The following is a 23,281-nucleotide window of genomic DNA, read 5'->3' as shown; positions in this document are numbered from 1 at the left end:
ATTAGCCTTATTCTTTCACTAAAAGAAATAGAAAAATCAAGGAAACCCAATAAGTGGGACCGTGACCCGGAAGTTCCATTCATATTTCTTTTATTAATAATTATGTAATTACGCCTCCATTTGCATCCTTCTCCTGTAACTGTTGTCTCAGCAAACTTTCCTGAATTTTCATTATTTAAAGTGACTACAGGGACCTGCCTGAGTTTAAAGATAATTTACATTTCGGAAAAACGCTACATTTAGCAAATGAAAACCCTGGGTCATGCCACGCATGAAAACAAAAATAATATATACTTTATTCTACAATGTACACGTGCGTCAGGAATAAGACATTACGTTTCACAGTCATCGGTGATTGAGGTCGCAGACATGAGAGAGTGCTCGATGCCATCTGTGTCAGCAAAGTGTTCATCTCCGCAGAGGCGGGGTAAGGACAGCCCTTCGTCCAGGGAGCTTGGATTCAGGGACTCCACTATAACTTCTGCAGAGCCCACTTCCAGTTCATGCGGGCTCTGCAGACCAATCACCAGCCCCTTTTCCTCCTCAATAATGAGATTGCGCAGCTTCCGCTGCCGGGGGTTGTAGTTTTCCATTCGATTGTGTATCTCCATGTGACGTCTCAAATGTGCCTAAAATTAAAGCAAAACATTAATTTCATGAGGGATCTTAAATGAAGTCCCCAGCAGGAGCGTGTTTATTTATCTAGATTACAGAGACCAAAAATCACAACCTGCCTTTCTATACAAAAAGCATTATGTAAGCTGCTACATAAGAATAGTATTACATCACAAAACAGAAGTATCTGTAAATAAATCGGTCTGTAAGCTTTATTTAGTAAAAGTAGAAAAGATTTAACAGAGTCAGCATTTAAAAGCCAGGCAGGAAATCACTTTAGCCTAATGAAGATGCTATAGCTGACTTTTGGAACTTGTTTTTTTAGGTTTGGCTTGACATGGCAGCTGTTATGAGACCTACTGTTATTACTTCTTTAAGCTACACAAAGTAGGCTTTGGCTCCTGCCAGAGGAGCATCTCTCTCATCGTATGGTATTCCCAGTTTAATATATCATTCAGCATCCTGGGTAGCGTTTGCACTGGGAAGTAGGAGGACTATTTTACACCACAAAAGTAAACTGAGCATTAGATAAATTATTTATTTCACGTATGCACTTTAAACAGGAAACAGTCGTTTTGGTTTTACAATGCAGCAGGCATTTTGTATTGTTTTATCTGAGATTGAAAATGCAAGCAATGCCTATTAGTTGAGCTTCAGGTAATGCAACAACCCTAGCACATTTCATTGTACTATATCAGATATTAGAAGTGGAAGCACAAGGTAAGGCACTATACCCTTTAGCTGCAGTTTGATTTAGCTATGCTGACAGCACTGAAGCCAATGGACCATGAAGGCTGCCGTCCCAGATGAATAACAAAAACAATAGTAGTAAGGACTTTTCAGCAGTATTCAAACAAGGACCATTTAAGTTTATACGTTAAAACGCATGGACGTGTATAAAACTACACACTAGATTTAAAGAAAAACAATATATATTTACTATATATTCCTTAAGTTTTAAAGGATGTGCACGTTTAAAAAATATATATTTGTAATAAGATAATAGATGTGCAATATTTTTGCACCGTCACGTGTTACTATGTGAATAAATAAAAAATTATTGTATACCAAATAATGAAAACCATTTGGAACTTCAAAAAGGAATATATATTTCAATGTGTTTTTTTTAACAAAATGTTGTGAATATACACGTAGTATATTTTTAATCTCTCCTCGCGTTCATCTGTCTACTTCTTTATGGTGCTATTGTAGGTTAAATTACTTGTTGTTTTGGGAACAGCCACAGAGCCTATAATATGAGGATTTAAAGATGTGAACAGTAAAGTTCTTTAATTGGGTAGTGGCTTTTTGAACTTGGCCTCAAGGCCTTACCTTGGAGTAAACAACTTTAATTTCAGTTTACAGATGTGGAAGGTCTATTGTGCAGTTTGTGCAAAACCTCCTGTCAGCAGCAATAGTTAGCAACGATAAAAACACGTAAAGAGGCTGGGAGACATGCAGGAGAAAGGCGTATTACAGATACAGCTGGACACTAGGCAGCAGGACCCAAGAACGGTAGGAAAACGGTGAAGCTAGAGCGGCTTAGCAAACCTTTCTTTGTTTTTTTAAAGACGGCCCATACAGCTGTCTAGATCTGTGCATCATCACGCAGATGCTTGCTGAAGCACTCCCTCTTTATCCAAGGACAACCTTCAGAAGAGGCAGCAAGGTAGTATGATAACTCAGAACAAATCAAGAAGCTTCACGGCTTGTGGTAGCACTGTACCTGTCGTGTGAACTTGTAGCCACATTCAGTGCATTCGAACTTCCTCATCCCTTGGTGTCTTCGTACGTGGACCCGTAACTGTTCAATAGCTAAGACAAAGAGCAGAAACACAAGTTTAAGGTGGAATATGTAACAGTTATTTCTACGTGTTTAAACCCACATGTAAGCATTCTCTTCAAAGATAGGTTTTCCTTAATTATGTGGCTTAGCAAAAAGGAAGAATTTCGTGAACTGAAACATAAGGTTTTGCAGATATTCCATACCTTTACTTAATACTCTAGATTAGCCATTAATTGGCCCAAGTTGGTTCTATATTTATTAGCGACATGAGCCCCGATGTGTAAGCTACTCATTGAACTTCAGTGTGAGCCCTAAACGATTTAAATATTTAGATAAATATGTTACAAGGCATATGGATACTTTTCACAAATCCAACTTCCTCGGGGTTCTGGAAAACTTTCAAAGCTATGTGAAGCACTAGAGAATGCTGCCTTTCTCGCTGCTTGGTATGACTGCACTCTACAAGAAGATGTTTCTTTTCAAATGCTTTACCTGCTACAGAGTACACACTATTGGGTGCCAAACACACTTTTCCTGGAGGATTGAACATTGCAGACCTTACTTTGGAGTGGGAAGTATGAATGATAAGGAAAGGCCTTAAAATACCAAAGTGAGGTGGCTATTAGAGCAGGCTTCAGACTGAAATAACTCCATTTAGTACACAGAATCTACTACACAAGGACTCAACTGAAAATAAATGAGAAGAGTAAGCTCTGACCACTGTTTTGAGTGGCACAAGGCAGACTTGAGATTTTGTTTTGATTTTTTAAAATCACACAATATAGGGGTTATCCAGGTTGGAAAGGTTTTAGGGCATGGTTAGAGAATGTTTGCATTATGTCTTAAGAGCTACCTAGACAAGAGCGGTCAAACTTATTACTCTGTGAATATGGACTGAGGACCTACTCACTGAGCCAGTAGAATCAGCATCACCAGCTTATGGTGGCTCGTAGGGTGCTGGAGACACTGTGGGGAAGTCACATGTTGCTGACCGGAGAATGTTGATATACCGGAATGGACTGGTGCATGCTGACCATAAGATAAGTATACAAGGGGCTGCCTTAAGAAATATGAGAACATCTAGGGACAATGGCGATCACAGAGGTATATGTTAAATGCGAGGGTGACGGGTAATAAGATAGTAGTTGTTACAAAATACAAAATATACTGGAAAAGGTTAACTGTGGTTTCTGATTATCTCCTGAAATAATAGTAGGTAACTTTGCTTTATAGTAATCGAAGTGTATGGTATCTTTATGATCGGAAACCTAAACCCCAAGTTTCCTGCAAAGTCAAGTGCTTGATGGCTTTTATTTAGGTTTCATAATTTTTTTTAAAACAATTATTAGTCACTAAAGGAGATAGCAAGAACCAATTAAACTGTTTGGAGGGAACGTTTTCTGTTCGGCTCTAGAGAGTGCGGTTCCCTGCCCTCTGTGGATCACCTTGCAAGATACTGTCGTTTTTTCATTTTACCTCAAAGAACAGGAGAATCTTGCAGGTCCACTGAGGGTCGACTTGTTTACTTGGATTTTTACCATAGTACTCGACTCAGAGGTCGAAGGGGCACGCAACCTACATCCCTTTTTACGGATAGTGGTTACTGCTCTCTCTACCCAGGCTGTGGTGGATTGCCTGGTGGGAGCATCAATCTATGTAGGGGTTGCTTACCAGTTCTCTGTTGGAAAGGTCTGTGCAGTCTCCCTTACTTGGGTACCTCTGGCCACTATCGTGACTGGGATTGGTGTGTTGAGAGTTTGTTCATTGGGTGAGGATGGACTGGCGAGCCATTGTGTTTGATGTAAATTTAGCTGGTAACTGCTCTGCTGGACACTCCATCTCTCCTGTGCCTACCTGGACCTTCCAGAAGCTTGGTGAGATGCAAATAGAACAAGCTCTAGTCTGTCAAGTTCCCCTTGTCTGGAGTTTAATAGCATTCCTTCCTGCACACATAGGTACCAAGAGACAGGGGAGGAGGGCAGTAGGCTCTTCCCCTGCAGTGATCACGCAGGAACAAGTAACAGACCCCCAGATTGGAATAGTATTTCGATCAGGTAATGATTCAACACCCCACTGTCCGACTTTTAATGTTTCGCTCATCTTCTGAAAAGGGCCACACACAAGTGTGGCTCAGTAAGCAGGGATCAAGAAGTGAAATCCCTTGGATAGCAATTCTCCCTTCTGGGAATGGTGTCTGGGCTTGAGAAAGTGTTTCTGTGTGTGATTTGTGTCCATAAAGAAGTTTGCCAATGTGATGGAAGGAACTGGATTCAGCTCCCCAGATGAAGGACTTTGAAACATCTCAGCAGCGAACCAGTTATCTGCAAGGACCTCTTAGTGAAGGGACTTGGTGGTGGACTGGTCACTACTTGTGTAGCAGTTAGAAAGTTTTGCACGCTTGTACTGAACACACAAGTCTCTAGCAAACAAACTCATCCCTGCATGCATACAGCCCTACCTCGCCATCTAACTTTATAAATAAACTCTATTTGGTGTGAACTACCTGTCCAATGGCCATGGGGTCAGTGGAAAGAAGTTGATAATGGGAGGGAGTCTACAGTCTAATTTTAATGGAATCAGCTAAACAGGCAACTTCTTTCTAAGCTCAGGTCCTAGCTCTTTCCTATTCACCTTGTGGATACATTCCACAACCAATGATGAGAAAGGCAGCATCAGGCGGCTTAAGCCCCCACAAGGTTGGAAATAACCTCTAGGCCAAATCCTGCAGCACTCCAGTAGAAGCCTCAAGAGCATAATGGCAGAATGTGTGTGGGGTATCCCAATCAGGTAAGATTGGTTTCACAAGTATATGCCTGGAGGATCCTAACAACACCCCTTTAGCCTGCTGGAGTGTACCCAGGGACCAGATGGAGATTGGGCTCAGTGGGTAATGTAGCAGTGAGTGACCTGATCCCTTTAGCTATGGCTGACACTCCATGAGTGTCAGCTGGTCTGATGAACTGCGAAACATGGTTCAGTCTAGTTAGAAGCACACTTTAGATACAGGTATTGTAAAGTCTCCTAAGCCAGGGTCGCATAGGTATTTATCTACTGGCTGAAGTTATATGGTTGGGTTGATGTGCTAGTACCTGTAACAAAACATCAAACTATCTCTTATATTTCTTTCTTGAGGCTGAATAATGAATAGAAGAGGCTCACCACTTTCCATGGACCTCCAGTCTGCTTCTCACCACTGGTAGAATACTATCAGTGCTTAGAAGCATGCATTTAGCAGGGATACACCTGATCTGTAGCCCAGGGCAATAAGAGTTCCCAGCATTTGCCACTGTCCACCTTTACACAAAAGAGTTGCTGGTAACCATGAGCACTGGGTTGGGCAGGCAAAAGTGGTATTCTACTCATAGGTTGCGAGCATGTGTCTCCCATTCCAAGATCAGAATTGGGCAAGGATGGACAAGATTGTGCTTGAATGATTGTCCTGGAGCTGCATCCCATTTTCTGGCAGATTGAGTTGTAAGAATGCTTTTTGAGCTTTGGGCATAACGCAGGACCCCTGTATTCACAGAAGATTCTAGAACCATTAGGTGGTCATATTCTTCTTGGTAATGAAGTTATCCACTTGCAGGAAGATTGCATGTTGGAGTTCAAAATCAGAATTATCAATAGAATAATCTTGGAGCAAATCACCATTAACTTGGGATAGTACTCCAAAAACCAAAGTCTGAAGGTCAAGACTAGACCGGAATGTACATCCTCCCTTGAAACTGCTCTAATAAGATTGCCTTCCAAAAGCAGAGAGAAATGGACTTGCTGCGTTGTAAAAAAATCGTCATTTAGGCCCACATCTTAGTCAGGACTCTGAGGGTGGCATTAACACCAAATTCAATGTCAGAACTGGCATTTTTCCTTTTCCACTCAGAACAAGAGGTAATTCTTAAACTTTTTCTGGACTGGTAGGTGGTTGTGGCAGCTGCGGGGTATAGCCATTCTTCACCACTAAACAGACCACATCTACTGAAGAAGGAGGAAGGTAGCCAGAGGTGAACATCTCCGATGAAACCGTCCCGGACACTGTCCAGCATCGAAATGGTGACGCATCGGCGTTGGAGAAGAGTGATCTAGTACCGTTGATTGGTGCTGGCGAAGTCGGAGCCGGATGATCAGGTACTGGCATCACAGGTGGTAAACCCCGAAGGGCTGTGCACCGGAACCAACATGGCTCAGACTACAGATCCAGAGGACCTCACTGACGCGTGGATCCAGTCAAGGTTCCTCTGGCTTCCTTGGGGCTGAGACGCGCACCAGATGGAGGCAAAGATCTAAAGATAGCATGAAGGGAGTGATAATATTTCCTCATTTGGTCCAGAGTCGCCTCAGCTCCAGGGAATACTGGAAGGCCCAGGTAGACTCTCGCTCCGACTCCTCAACCAGAGGACAGGGAGGAGCATCAGAGACCCTGCACGCATGCAGTGAAGTCAGAGAAGGCCGCAACTTCGACTGCTTATGATGAGACTTACCCTTTGACAACGAGATCGAAGGAAGCTCGTGGGAGGGACTACTGGAGCGAGCCCTTTGGTGGTCCTTAGAATAAGAAGGTGACCGTGAACAATGGGGAGCCTGCATCTACCGTTTCATGCAGCGTTCCCGCAACGCCTTCGGCCGATGTTGATGACAGGAGTTGCACTCTTCTAGGTCATGGTGTTTGCCAGACACCACATAGAAATACTATGAGGGTATGTAGCCGACATCTGCCGTCCACAGGACCCTCAGGATTTGATCCCTGAAGACATCCAGTTTTGTTGACAAAATGTCAAGATAGGCTAAAAAATGTCCAGAGGCACCGCTCTGCGGATCTGCGTAGTAAGCGCGGAAAGGAAGAAACTGACATCAGGAAAAGGCTTATTTGGACTCAGTCGATGTCACATCCGGTGGAAGACTTTGCTACGGACTCGCTCGACCCACAGAGGTACTACTGTAGAAAATTTTCCAGATCCAGTCTGGCGCCTGGGGATAATTCAAAGGTAGGGAATCTGTGGCTAGATGTCTAACAGATGTGCAGTTTCACTCCACTTAGGCAACACAGTCCAGCAAGGTGTCAAACTGGGGTAAAACATGTACACTGGAGTTTGAATATGTAGTTCACAGCACACCACATACACATCTTATGGGACGTCAAGAATTGTTAGATTTGTGGCTCAGCTCATAATCAGATTCCAGGCCTATGTACCGCCTGCTGGGCCAAGTTAATTACTCTGCTCCCCAGCATAGGTAACAAAGGCCTCCCCACACAAAGGGGACAATTATCAGTGATTGATCTAGTTCCAAGGAGAGGAAAACCTCATAGGGAAAATCTGCACCTGATAATTAGCTGTCATTCTGCACCTAGGCTAGGTCCGCTCAGGTCCAATGAACAAAGAAGGGAGCCCAGACATCTGCAACAAACACAGAAGGGGCTGTCCTGTGAAGTTTAGATGGGAAGGGATGCAGAAGTGAGGTCAGCTGGGGGTGGAAACCCAGAGGAGCTCTGTACAGAGAAAACGTTTGACGCCATTTTGAATGGTCCCAGAATGCCAGAGGTTTGGGAAAAGGAGTGAAGGGCTGATGTGGCATCCTAGGATTGGCCAGGGGGGCCTGGCATCTAGAACTTTCCACCCCATTTAAAAAAACACAAAAAATAAAGAGAAGATCATCAGAGACCTGAGAGTAATGACAGCAGAAGAATGGCCAGCTTTAAAGAGGAGCCACCTAATGCCCTGGAAGATGGGCTTGTCAAACCGGATTCCGAGGACTAGGATGGGTCTCTCAATGGCCAGTGGCGCTGGCTCCCTTATGCCCCCCAGTTGGTGGAATACCTGGGGAAGACCTGCCACCCTAGGTGTTTTGTAAGACAGCCAGGAGGTTATGGGGCTAGGAGTGCAAGCAGAAGGATGATTAGCTGGCAGGTGTTGGTGCAAGATGTCCCCACCAGCAAGAAAGCAGCACAAGGAGCCAAGACAAAGGAGAAAGAAGGCACAGGGATCCAAAAAAACAAACCAACAGTTTCCCTGGGAAGTACGCCACTTTAGAGGACAGTGGGCCGGATGAGCATGTTCCTGGTGGCTAGAGCTGGCCACCAAGAGCAAAACAAGCCAAAGATCATAAAAATTGGCTTAACGGTCATAGGTAACAATTTCGACCTGTGGTCTTGGAAAAACAAAGAAATTCGCATGTGGCACTCTGCTGTACTTTCACGATCATACACCTGGGGTGGGTCAGGGTCTGGGGCATCTTTATTTTATTATGAGATTCTTTTTACCCCGGGGTATCCCATCCTCCAGGGCTTGGCACAACTACTCTTTCTGCCTCTGGAACCCCATCCACCAAGGTAGGACACAAGTCGCTGGGTAGTTGCTGCCATCATGGTCCAAGGGGGACGGGTGCACCCAGCATCCCACTGCTGCTCCCACGGGAGCAGTAGCCCAAGCTGCTCCCGCCACAGGAACATAAGAAAATTTGCTCTCATCACAGCAGGAGCAGAAAGTACAATGCCTGCTCCAGCACAGGAGCTGCGTGCAGGAAGCAAGCAGCGTTCTTGAGGCTCACCCCCCATTGCTCCCAATGACTGTTACTGCTGTGGGTGACCTTTGTGGTATTGGACGCCCATTAAATAAAAGAAAAACACATGGTGCGTGAACACTAAGGAGCGGAGCAAGCTGCTAATATAATATTCATTGATTTCCAGCCTGGAGCCTAATTTAAATGTTTCTTATGCTTTATGATGCATTGTAATTTTAGGGTTCAGGGCCCACTTCGGGTGAAATGTGACATAAGGGCATCACCAAACATACTTCCATCTACCTGAATGTATATTTTTGTAATTTAACATGTAGTGTTTATTAGTGTGTGTGTAAGAAAAATTACTGTTCCATAATATTTAGAACAAATCCAACTTCACTATTGAATAAAGTTTTCGACAACTATTAAAAATAGTTGTTTAATACCAATCCAGTATCTTGGGAAAGGGGCTAGCTAGAAAAATATTTAAATATTGCGTTCCAGTTGATTTTCTCTGAACCAGCCAAACCTGGCATATTGAAAATCGCTTTGAGGTAATTTTCACTGTAAAAACATGTTTAACATTTACACTTAACACTAAACTTTTACATATCCTACTTGTAAATACCATGCACCCTGCCTTTATGAGCAATAAGGTCTACTTAGGGGTGACATACATATTAAAAAGTAAGGTTTAGGCCTGTCAAAAAGGGTTATCTTGACAGGTCGAATTTGCACTTATTTCCAAATCTGCAATATGGCACAAATTAAGTAATTTAGCTAATAGACAAATGATTTTACACACACATATATATATATTGGTTGGATATATATATATATATATATATATATATTATCTACTGGCGGTTGCCAGTAGATAGTTATAGTTAGGATCGTGTTTCCATAGGAAATCCGCAACATTCTATTTGGAATAACTTTGGCGCAGATTGACGAATCCTCGTGAAATTTTCAAAATAGGTGGGGCGCTCCGCTCCGCTCCTTCCCTGAAAGTCTCGGGGGGGGGATTTGTCAAGCGGGGGCTGAGAAAAAGTGGGGGGTCCCAAAACGCGTTTTCCCCATGCATTTTTCCATAGGACCTTTAGTCCAAGCTACAGCCCGAACGGCTGAACAGAATTACTTGAAATTTGGCAGAGAGGTAGTCCTCAGGTCAGGGATGTGCCTTTTGCAGGTCTGGTGTAAATCTGTTCAGTATTTCCTGAGAAAATAGCATTTAAAAGCATATATATATCTATAAGCGCGCACCGTGCGCGTACGGTAAACTAACCGTACGCGCACGCTGCCGTGCACGAGCGCGATTCTGATTGGTTGTTAGATCTTAGTAAACATTCGAATCGGTCGAAACCAGGAAGTGTCGGCCGCCATTTTGTCTCTCGCAGTCTGAGGGGGTGAAAAACAAAGGTGGAGAACGTGAAAAGGGGGCAGGGTGGACAATTCCTGACCCCCTAGCCTTTGTGAGGGGGTCCCAGAAGGACCCCCAAGGGCCAAAATTTCTTTTAATTTTTTTTCGAAAAATCGCGGAGTGCGCGTAGCGTGCGCGTACGGTAGAAATGGAAAAAGTCTGCGAAATGCGCGACGTGGGCGTGCGGTGCGCTTCTGGCGCGTACGGTACGCGCACGGTGAAAAACCTTTAAAAAAAAATATTAATACATAACTTAGCATTTAAAAAACCGTACAAATTCACTGAAAAAACCATAGGTTTCACACACGTTATAGTTAGGAATTAGCATTTTAAAAACCTTGCAAATTCACTTAAAAAACCATAGGTTTCACACATGTTATAGTTAGCTGGACATTTCACTCGTGAAAAACCATTGAAATTCCCCCGTTATAGTTAGTGCAGGCAACTATAACTCATGCAACCGCAATCCTCTGCTGATGACGTCAGATATTACATCACTGATGACATATGTGTCTTTCTGAAAAAAAAATATTTGTAATATATGTATAGCTAAAGATTAATGGAAGAAGACATGGGTAAATAAGTGTCTAAATACAGTGATGTAATATCTGACGTCATCAGCAGAGGATTGCGGTTGCGTGAGTTATAGTTGCCTGCACTAACTATAACGGGGGAATTTCAATGGTTTTTCACGAGTGAAATGTCCAGCTTACTATAACATGTGTGAAACCTATGGTTTTTTAAGTGAATATATATATATATATATATACACATACATACATACACACGTATATATATATATATATATATATATAAAAAATCTACTGGCGGTCGCCAGTAGATAGTTATAGTTAGGACTGTTTCCATAGGAAATCTGAAAATTCTATTTTGAATAACTTTGGCGCCAGTTGACGAATCCTCGCGAAATTTTCAATACTAATGGGGCGCTCCGCTCAGCTCCTACCCTGAAAGTCTCGGGGAGATTCGTCAAGCGGGGGCCGAGAAGAAAGGGGGGTCCCAAAATGCGTTTTACCCATGCATTTTCTCATAGGACCTTTAGTCGAAGGTACAGCCCGAACGGCTGAACAGAATTACTTGAAATTTGGCAAAGAGGTAGTCCTCAGGTCAGGGATGTGCCTTTTGCATATATGGAGTCAATCTGTTCAGTAGTTCCTGAGAAAATTGCAGTTAAAAGTACATAAATATCAATAAGCGCGCACCGTGCGCGCACGGTGCGCGCACCCTAACGTGCGCGAGCGTAATTCTGATTGGTGGTTACATGTCAGTCAACGTTCGAATCGGTCAAAATCAGGAAGTGTCGGCCGCCATTTTGTTTGTTTTGAGTGCGAGAGTGAAAAAGGAAGGTGGCGAACGTGAAAAGGGGGCAGGGTAGAGAGTTCCCTGAAGGACCCCGAAGGGTGAAAAAAACATTTAATTTTTTTTTTTTTTTTAAATCGCGGGGTGCGCGCACCGTGCAAAACCTTAAATAAATTTTAAAAAACGAGCCATTCCATATTACAGGATACAGTCAATCTATAACTATATACATAGGTAGGTTATTGTAAAATAAATATATAAAACGTTTAATAATACATACATAACTTAGCATTTAAAAAACCTTACAATTTCACTTAAAAAACCATAGGTTTCCCACACGTTATAGTTAGGAATTAGCATTTAAAAAACCTTGCAAATTCACTTAAAAAGCCATAGGTTTCACACATGTTATAGTTAGCTGGACATTTCACTCGTAAAAAACCATTGAAATTCCCCCGTTATAGTTAGTTCAGATAACTATAACTCGCGCGACCGCCACTCTATCACAAGGATGATGTCATGAGTGATGCCACTGACCATGTCATGAGTGATGTAATATGTGACGTCATGAGCAGTGGATTGCGGGCGCGCGAGTTATAGTTATCTGAACTAACTAGAACGGGGGAATTTCAATGGTTTTTTACGAGTGAAATGTCCAGCTAACTATAACATGTGTGAAACCTATGGTTTTTTAAGTGAACATACATATATATATATATATATATATATATATATATATATATATTTCACCGAAAAAACCATAGGTTTCAGGGGTGTTATAGTTAGCTGGCTATTTCACTCGTACAAAACCATAGAAATTCCTCCGTTATAGTTAGTTCTGCTAACTATAACTCGCGCGCCTGCAATGCACTGCTGATGAGGTCACATATTGCATCATTCATGACATGGTCAGTGACATCACTGATGACATCACTGATGACATCATCCAGTGAATGTGGTTTAGTTTGAAATTTAAATATGCATTATATATATACCAATCTGTATTGAAGATTGAGTGGATGTATAACTGTCTGGATGGAGGATTTAGTAGCTGTCTGACTGTCTGTTTAAGTGAGTAATTAAAAGTGTCTCACTTAATACATAGATTAGTAACTAAACTATGTGAATGTGTGCAGCACTGTCTCTGTTGTATAACATGCTGCATCAGTTGGTCACTAACTACATGAGTGTGTATATTAGTTATTGACTAGTTGGGTGAGTATTTGTATGGGACACTGAGTGTGTGTGGTTGGATGGGGTGTGTGTAACTATGCACAGATGTGTGAATGGTTGATTGACTGGGTGTATATGTTTAAGAGTGCATGTGGAAACAGTTGTTTGGGTGACTGAGTGTATTTATTTGTGTGTTGGTGAGCGAATATATGTTTTAGTTGTACATCTTCAACAAAGTAAAAAAATAAAAGGCATTGTATGTGAGAGTTGGTGTATATAAATATGTGTAAGAGTCAGTGATTGTGAGAGTAACTATATGAATGAGTGTATAATTGTAATAGGGATTTTTTTAACATATTAACTATGAGTTACTATGTGTTTGAATAAATGAGGTGTTGTTGGATAATTGTGTAAGTGAGTAAATGTAAGTGTGATTAATTTTTTCATGAGTGAGTAGGATGACTGCATAACCGACTGAGATGACTGCTGATGTGTCAATGTCTATATATGTCTATAAGTGCATTTGATAGTGTTCTATTAATTAGTGACTGCATGTATAAATGATTCTGTTGTTGAATGAGTAGTTGTGTGTATAGACTTAGGAATCAGTGAGTGGGTATGTAGTAAGTGGTATTGGTGTGTCAATGGTTTCAAATATGGTACTCTGTATTTTACAGTGAGTGATGAAAGATTATACTAGTGTATGATGAGGTGTATCAGATTGTCACATGAATGATGTCATCAGTGATGTCATTTGAGATGTCATCAGTGATGCAATATGTGACATCATCAGCACTGCATTGCGGGCGCGCGAGTTATAGTTAGCAGAACTAACTATAACGGAGGAATTTTTATGGTTTTGTACGAGTGAAATAGCCAGCTAACTAGAACACCCCTGAAACCTATGTTTTTTTCTGTCAATTTCAAAGCTTTTTTAAATGCTAATTTCTAACTACAACGTCTCAGAAACCTGTTTTTTTTCAGTGACTTTCAAAGGTTTTTTTAAATGCTAATTTTTAAGTGTGATAGTAGTTATACCTATTTTTTGTACTGATTTTCTAGTTTAACTGTTTATTTATAAATATTTTATTCATAAATCATTAAAATCCATTATATATTTTTCAGAAAATTTCACAATTTTTTTTTTCTTTGGATTCAAACTGAAATATTGATTCATTTTCTTGTTTTCATTTTTTATTTTAATATATTTATATTATTTTGTTAAAAAAAAAATTCCAATTTTTTTACGGAGTAGCGCACTCAAAGCGTACACATCACGGTGGGTGCGCGCATTCTAGCCGCCATTTTAGAAAAGTCGTGAAGGATCTGCGTACGGTGTGCGACGGCTGCGTGTTTTTCAGTTACATCATATACAATTAATATTACATGATGTGCGCGATTAGTATGCGACCAGTTCACGACTCCTGCTCCCGCGCATTCGCGACACATGCGCATTACGGTACGAGATGCTTTCGCGGTTGCAGGTCCCGCGTGACATCATATACGTGCTGGGGCGTGCTGGGTGCACGACTCCCGCAAAAAAAAATTATGTTCCAAAATGATATGTGTCTTAAATATACATATTAGGGCAAGAGATTATCTAAGATATTCATAAAAATAATATATTTGTACTTACAATAAACTTATATTATTTTAAAATATATTTTCGCAAAGTCGGGTGCGTGCATCGTGAGTGCAGAGAACCAGGTCAGCAGAGCTGATGTAGAGCCAGAGAAACCAGGTCAGCAGAGCCGTTGTAGAGCCAGAGAACCAGGTCAGCAGAGCTGCTCTAGAACCAGAGACCCAGGTCAGCAGAGCTGCTTTAGAGCCAGAGAACCAGGTCAGCAGAGCTGCTCTAGAGCCAGAGAACCAGGTCAGCAGAGCTGCTCTAGAGCCAGAGAACCAGGTCAGCAGAGCTGCTTTAGAGCCATAGAACCAGGTCAGCAGAGCTGCTCTAGAGGCACCGAACCAGGTCAGCAGAGCTGCTCTAGAACCTGAGAACCAGGTCAGCAGAGCTGCTCTAGAGCCAGAGAACCAAGTCAGCAGAGCTGCTTTAGAGCCAGAGAACCAGGTCAGCAGAGCTGCTCTAGAGCCAGAGAACCAGGTCAGCAGAGCTGCTCTAGAGCCAGAGAACCAAGTCAGCAGAGCTGCTTTAGAGCCAGAGAACCAGGTCAGCAGAGCTGCTCTAGAGCCTAAGAACTAGGTCAGCAGAGCTATTCTAGAGCCAGAGAACCAGGTCAGCAGAGCTGCTGTAGAGCCAGAGAAACCAGGTCAGCAGAGCTGCTTTAGAGGGAGAGAACCAGGTCAGCAGAGCTGCTTTAGAGCCAGAGAACCAGGCCAGCAGAGCTGCTCTAGAGCCAGAGAACCATGTCAGCAGGACTGCTTTAGAGCCACAGAACCGGGTCAGCAGAGCTGCTTTAAAGCCAGAGAACCAGATCAGCAGAGCTGCTCTGTAGCCTAAGAACTAGGTTAGCAGAGCTGCTCTAGAGCTAGAGAAACCAGGTCAGCAGAGCTGCTTTAGAGCCAGAGAACCAGGTCAGCAGAGCTGCTCTAACTGACACTGACTGATTGACACTGACTGACACGAATTGACTGACACTGACTGACTATGACTGACACTGATTGACTGACACTGACTGACTGACACGGACAGTCAGTCCGTGTCAGTCAGTCAGTCAGACTGACACTGATTGACTGACACTGACTGACACTGACTGACTGACACTGACTACTCTCTACTACTCACTCTCTGCTACTACACTCACTCTCTACTACTCTCTCTACTACACTCTACTACTCTCTCCACGTCACACTCTCCACTACACGCCCTCTCCGCTACTCGCCCTCTCCGCTACACGCCCTCTCCGCTACACGCCCTCTCCGCTACACGCCCTCTCCGCTACACTCCCTCTCCGCTACACTCCCTCTCCGCTACACTCCCTCTCCGCTACACTCCCTCTCCGCTACTCCCTCTCCGCTACTCCCTCTCCGCTACTCCCTCTCCGCTACTCCCTCTCCGCTACTCCCTCTCCGCTACTCCCTCTCTACTACTCTCTCTCTACTCTCTATTACTCATCCTCTACTCTCTACCTCTCTCTACCTCTACCTACACGCACACATATGCACATATATATATATATATGCATTTATATATGTATGGGTATATATATATATATATATATATATATATATATATACACACAGACACACACACACATACATATATAAACAATCTGCATATCTATATGAATACAAATATAAATGCATGCATACATATATGCATGTTATGAACATGAAAGTTTGAAAAACAATAATAAAAGCAAAGCTAAAAAGCCACCTAATTACAAACAGAATTGCTTTAACTTAAATGAGGGCGAGACCTATTGCATTTTCAATGCTTGTTTACTTTGGTTCCATCAAGAAGGCATTCAGATGTGTCACACATTTGCCGTAAATTCTGAATTGTAGCTCTCTAGTTGCTCATTAGATCACTGTAGTAAAGCTACTGCTCACCAGGGAAGTCTTCTGCTGGTATTCAAAGTGCATGTTTCAGTCTGCATGTCAGCATTTTTTAATGAAATAGAAGAGGATTTGAGAAGTCACTCAAAATGTGCCCTAATTTTTCTTTCTGCAGCACTAATCATACTTTCTATGGCAAAATGAACCCCCTCATTTTGTTCCTTTTTAAATTAAATGTTTTAAGAGTTACCACTTTATTCTAATCAAGATGGCTTCAGGTGTGCCATACGTTTGTCATAAGTAGGACTGTTAGCGCTCTAGTTGTTCTATGGAACACTCTGGGAAGCTACAGTAGAACACAAAGTAATCAACAGACAGTCTCTGCCCTTGTTGGATGTACATGTTTTACTGAGAATGTCACACTTCATTCTCACATGACTGAGAAAGATAATGTGAATTTACAGAAAATATGCTCTCAGTTTATCTTATAGATCACCTTCCAAATCTCTGTGGGAAAAGCATGAGAAAATAGTTCTCTCTCAAACATGATTCATGATATCCCAGCAGAACGATTTTTCACATGGTAAAATCATGTTAGAACACACCACAATTCCTAAAATGAGTATGGTACCATCAACAAATGATTTATAATGTAACGAAAGTCTTAAAACCTTCTATTAACTGAAATGCTTTTTAATGAGGTGCTATCATGTATATTGGTCCCAAGATGGCTGCCAACACTTCTTGGATGAAGTGCTGACAGCCAATCAGATCTCACAATGAGATGTGTGGTTAGGCTCTGCCCAGATATATATGTGATTTTACTTTTGATTTTCTCAGGAACTACTGAACGGATTTACACCATTTAAGCAAAAGGCATGACTCTGAACCAAGGTCTACCTTTCTGCCAAATTTGGTGTAATTCCGTTCAGCAGTTCGGGCTGTAGCTGCGATTCAAGGTCCCTATGGAAAATTGCATGGGGAAAACACGTTTTGGGACCCCCCTTTTTTCTCGGCCCCCGCTTGACGAATCATACTGAGACTTTCAGGATAGGAGCGGACCGGAGCGGGCCACGAGTTTGAAAATTTTCGCAAAGATTCGTCAACCGGCGCCAAAGTAATTCTAAATAGAATGTTGCGGATTTCCTACGGATAATAGGTCCTAACTATAACTACCTACTGGCGACTGCCAGTAGTATATATGGATAGATATATATATATATTCACTTAAAAAACCATAGGTTTCACACGTTATAGTTAGCTGTACATTTCACTTGTAAAAAACCAATGAAATTCCACGTTATAGTTAGATCAGGTAACTATAACTTGCGCGCCCACAATAAACTGCTGATGACGTCACATATTACATGGTCAGTGACATCACTCATGACATCAATGATGACATCTGAAATTACACATTGTGGATTGCGGTCGCGCAAGTTATAGTTATCTGATCTAACTAACCACCAATCAGAATTGAGCTCGCGCACGGCACCGTACGCGTACGGTAAGCTTACGGTAAGCGCACGGAGCGCGCTTACAGATATATATATTGATTTAAATGCTATTTTCTCAGTACCTACTGAACAGATTTACACCAGACCTACAAAAGGCACATCCTTGACCTGAGGACTACCTCTCTGCCAAATTTCAAGTAATTCTGTTCAGCCGTTCGGGCTGTAGCTCGGACTAAAGGTCCTATGGGAAAATGCATGGGGAAAACGTGTTTTGGGACCCCCCTTTTTTCTCAGCCCCCGCTTGACGAATCCCCCCGAGACTTTCAGGGTAGGAGCGGAGCGTAGCGCCCCATTAGTTTTGAAAATTTCGCGAGGATTCGTCGACCGGCGCCAAAGTTATTCCAAATAGAATGTTGCGGATTTCCTATGGAAACACGGTCCTAACTATAACTATCTACTGGCGACCGCCAGTAGATTATATATATATATATTACCTACTGGCGGTCGCCAGTAGGTAGTTATAGTTAGGACCACGTTTCCATAGGAAAACCTCAACATTCTATTTTGAATAACTTTGGCGCCGGTCGACGAATCCTCGCGAATTTTTCAAAATAGGTGGGGCGCTACGCTCCGCTCCTACCCTGAAAGTCTCGGGGGGATTCGTCAAGCGGGGGCTGAGATAAAAGGGGGGTCCCAAAACGCATTTTTCCCATGCATTTTTCCATAGGACCTTTAGAACGAGCTACAGCCCGAACGGCTGAACAGAATTACTCAAAATTTGGCAGAGAGGTAGTCCCTAGGTCAAGGAAGTGCCTTTTGTAGGTTTGGTGTAAATCTGTTCAGTAGATTCTGAGAAAATAGCCTTTGAATCAATATATATATCTGTATGCGCGCAGAGTGCGCGCTGGGTGCGCGCACCTTGCCGTGCGCGAGCGCAATTCTGATTGGTTGTTAGATCTTAGTAAACATTCGAATCGGTGGAAGTCAGGAAGCGGCGGCCGCCATTTTGTCTATCGCATAAAGAGGGGGTGATAAACAAAGGGGGAGCACTTGAAAAGGGGGCAGAGTGGGTAGAAATAGACCCAGTAGGCATTGTAAGGGGGTCAAAGTAGGACCTTGTAGGGCAAAAAAAAAGAATAATATTTTGAAAAAAAATATCGCCGAGTGCGCGCACCCTGCGCGCACCCGGAAAAAAAAAAAATAAAAGAAATTTTAAAAAAATTGCATTTAAGTGTTTAGATATAAGGTGGCTCTAAAAAGAGCCCTTGTGTTTATTGTTTGTTTTTCGGTACCTACAAGTAAGTACCAACGCAGAGTCTGAGGTTCAAGAGGAAGACTCTGTTCCCTTCATCATTGAAGTGCACACCATCTCCTCTATAAATGTCTTGCATGTCGTAACGCAAGTTGTTGTGGTAAATGGAACCCATACCATAGTCACGGAGGAAAGCAGAAACAGATTTGTTGACGTGCTTCCTTGCTTTGTCAATCTGCGGACAAAATTGGTTGGACCAGTTCCACTTTTGCCTTTGGCATATGTTAGAATATACAAAGGCAGATTGAGGAAAAAGCGACATTAATTGCACAAAGGTGTCCTTAATAAGCATTTCCAAACCTACCCCAGTTAAAGTGCCTAGATCATTACCACCACAGTGCACAATAATAAGGTTAGGCTGTGGGAGATGTAGAAAGGTTTTCACCAAAGGCATTAATTGGTGCCACTTTAACCCTCTCTGACCAATCCACTTGATGTCTACATTTGGCAAAGCAAGGTCTCTCACCATACCTCTTTTCTCTGCAAATTTTTCACTCCAGAAGACATAGCTGTGTCCTACAATCCACACTGTGAACATCTTCAAAGGAGATCTGGATGCACTCAGGAGGTGTAATTCAGTAGAATGGTAAAAAGAAATGAAAGACAGTTTGGAAATGGAGGCATACATATTTTTTATAAAAAAAAAAGAACTGATTGGCTGTTTCATACCATTCTACACTAAAAACTAGGCTGTATGTGTAAATTAATAGAAGCATGTTTTGTATTGGTTCAGAAAAATGTGTTACCAAAGAACAGTACTATGGATTTGCTGTAAGGTTTGAAAAGTCAAGCACTCTTGCTCTGTGGAATTGAAACAGTGTGTGGCGAACTTCTGACCTAACTCCACACAGCAGTGTTCCATGAGCTGTTGCTATGGTAGCAGGCAGAAGTCAAGTTGGGGGAAGGGTACTAGGCAGAAGTCAAGTTGGGGGAAGGGTACATTTGGAAAAGGGTTGGTTTTCAAGCAATAGAAATGTGTGATTACATTTGAAAAAAAGGGGGAAGCAGTGTGATTTGAAATTAACATCTATATGTGTGGAAAAATAGAGGGAAAGATTGCCATTATCTGGTTCTGCTGAGTGGAGAGAGGTGTAGAGAACAAAGGTCCTGGCTCTGATAATGTGCTGTGGGGTTTTGAGGTTTCAGTCTGTAATGCAAATACATTCAGCATCACTAAGGCTGGTTGCCCTTGCTGGAGTGTAGGCAGTCACCCAGCATACACATGGTTTGTGGTCTGAAAATGCAGTCTGGACATGTGCATTTAAAAAAATCTGAAAAGTGGATTCATAATGTGTCAGTCTGTAAAAGTAATTTTCACTTGCCAACAAAAAAGAGCAGTAAGTGTGCATTCAAATTGGCAAAGATTTTTCGTTTTGTGACTAATGTGAAAACATGACTCTGTGTGCAAATAGGAATTACAGGAAGAGATTTGTTGCGTTTTCCTCTGGTGATTTCACAGTTGCATTAGTAGGAAAAAGGGGGAGTCTCTCAAAAAAAAAAAAAAAAAAAAAAACCTTGGGTGCGCGCAGGGTGCGCGCACCTCAAAAAAATTTCCCAAAAAAATTTCAAAAAAAAAATTTTTTTGGTTAAGTTTATAAGTGGCTCTTAAAAGAGCCCTTGAGTTAATGGAGGGAAACAGGAAGAGAAAAACGCAAAAAATGAAAAAAAATCTATGGCCTAGTGCATGAATGCTCATCAAATTTTCTCTGAAGGAGATCAAGACTGGTCTCCCCCACAGAAATAAGTGAACCGCAATCAGTGCACCGTGTAGACAACCTCGCCAAACAAGGTGGACCAACAAGAGGTAAAGAAACAGGTGAAGGCACCATCGCAGCTGAAGTGCTCCCCTGAGCTGCCGAAGATGTGCTCGGCTGAGCTGCTGCTGATGTCGTCGGCTGAGCAGGTGGAGAGTTTTCTTCAGAAGCTCGACGAAAAGATACTGGGTGCATTTTGTCAACATGTCTTAACATAGTGTGAATGCTAAAAGAATATTTCTTGTTAGGATTCCCACGAGATAAGACTTTGTTACAAAGTACACATGTAACTTTTGGTGCATTTACCTTTTTCTCATTCTCTGGAAAAGTGAAAAACTGCCATATAAAGCTGTCTTTCTGCTTCCTGTTCCTCTGCCTCTCAAGAGTGTCCTGGTCACTGTCTGAAGTAGGTTGCTGTTCAGCCATTGTCTCTCAACAACAGAATAGCTCCTTCTCCAAAGGAATCAGAACTAATAATGAGGGGAGTAGGTGTGGTTTGGGAAGAATCTGGAACAGAAAGTACTTCAAACCAATCAAAAGTGATGATTCTTGATCACATGACTTGCCATGAGGGGATTGGGTGTGGTATTGAAACAATTAGAAACTGAAAGTAATGATAACCAATAAGAAATGTTGTTTTCTTATGTATAAACCCGAGGTGCGCGCACTGAGCAAGCTCCGAGCGCGCACCCCGTGATGACGTATGCACGAACGCGTAAACGCGCAGGTGCATACGTCATATACGCGCACCTAGCGCGCATACGTTTAACACGCGTATACGCGACCGTTATTGCGTGTAATTTTAGCGTATGCGGAAGTAAACCGCGTCGAGGGCGTAGGACGCATGCGTGCGTACGTACGTACGCATACGTACTGGGTGCGCGCTCCCAGCGCGCACCAACAAGTATATTTGCGTACGTAAATAACGTACGCCGGAATTCATAAAAAACATACGAAATAGTACTAGGTGCGCGCTCAGAGCGCGCACCCCAAGAAATTATAAATAAAAAAAAAAAAAGAGGACATTAAATAATTTAAAAAATTATAAAAAAAAAATATCCAAATTGAATTATTTAAAAAAATAATTTATAAAAAAATACAGATAATATATAAATGAATATAAAGTAATTTTATTTAAATAAAAAAAAATATCTTTAATTAAAAATACATAACTTAGCATATAAAAAACCATACAAATTCTCAGAAAAAAACATAGGTTTCAAAAACGAAATATTTAGGGATTAGCATTTAAAAAACCTTGCAAATTCACTGAAAAAACCATAGGTTTCACACACGTTATAGTTAGGAATTAGCATTTAAAAAACCTTGCAAATTCACTGAAAAAACCATGGGTTTCACACACGTTATAGTTAGGAATTAGCATTTAAAAAACCTTAGAAATTCAGTGAAAAAACCATAGGTTTCACACATGTTATAGTTAGCTGGACATTTTACTCGTAAAAAACCAATGAAATTGCCCCGTTATAGTTAGTTCAGCTAACTATAACTCGCACGCGCCCGCAATGCACTGCTGATGACGTCACATATTACATCACTCATGACATGGTCAGTGACATCACTCATGACATCACTGATGACATCTCAAATGACATCACTGATGACATCATCCTTGTGATAGAGTGGCAGACCTCCTCTCACCCTAATATAACCTTTGATACACACATTGAATAATAGAGACTAACATTTTTAAAACAATGGACATACCAATACCAGTTACAACAACCTCTTCAGTAATTCTAAGATCCACATACACATCCACTCATTCACCAACAGTCCTATACAGTCACTCATACATGTACTCACTCATCATATGTACTCATACACCTATACATCCTGTTACACAATGCCACTCATCCATAGAGTTACTCACACACATAGTCACTCATGCTAATAAAGAATCAAACATACATTTACTTGCATACACAGTTATACACACACCACCACACTTACTTCTACAGAAACTTAAACATACTTAGTCATTTAATCAATCACTTATAGAAACACATACTTATTCATACAGGAACTCTTTCAATCTCTCACTCTCACATATACTCACTTATATACACCAATAGTCACATATACTAGTTTAAAACATATGTAGTTACTCATAAAGTCACTATTGAGACAGTCATTCACTCACTAACACAGCCATACACACACTCATCCACCCATATAGTCCTGCACACATGCTGTCTTCAACACATACAAACAGTGAGTGACTCATTCATGTTCCTATGCACTACATAATACCCCCCACCGAACCATGCAGATACTCAGACTGACACTCAAAAAACCAACTAATAACCTATATAGACACCCATGTAGCTACTCACCAACCCATGCAGCCACTTATACAAGTGAGAGACTGATACAGATATTTACATATTTAAACATTACTCACTAAGCCATGTATTCACTATGATACACTTAATCAGTCAGTTACACAATCAATTTTTAAAAAACAAATCATCC

At 41.7% G+C, this 23,281-nt stretch overlaps 1 protein-coding gene across 4 annotated transcripts in view; it reads right to left on the bottom strand.

The window, feature by feature from the left end:
- Nucleotides 1-270: 270 nt before the first annotated feature.
- Nucleotides 271-23,281, bottom strand: part of ZBTB48 (zinc finger and BTB domain containing 48) — a 202,188-nt gene continuing 179,177 nt past the window's right edge. For all 4 annotated transcript variants that reach the window (XM_085604393.1, XM_085604386.1, XM_085604366.1 and 1 more), the window contains 2 exons: nucleotides 2,342-2,430; nucleotides 271-629 (listed from right to left, as the gene is read on the bottom strand). In XM_085604393.1, the coding sequence (XP_085460519.1) occupies nucleotides 333-629; nucleotides 2,342-2,430 (386 nt within the window). In that variant the 3' untranslated portion in view covers nucleotides 271-332. The remainder of the gene's footprint in view (nucleotides 630-2,341; nucleotides 2,431-23,281) is intronic.

Source organism: Triturus cristatus, chromosome 1_2 (genome assembly GCF_964204655.1).
Source record: "Triturus cristatus chromosome 1_2, aTriCri1.1, whole genome shotgun sequence".
In the NCBI taxonomy this organism is placed as follows: Eukaryota; Metazoa; Chordata; class Amphibia; order Caudata; family Salamandridae; genus Triturus; species Triturus cristatus.
The sequence above is the reverse complement of the archived record's forward strand: the minus strand, read 5'-3'. Positions and strand labels throughout refer to the sequence as shown.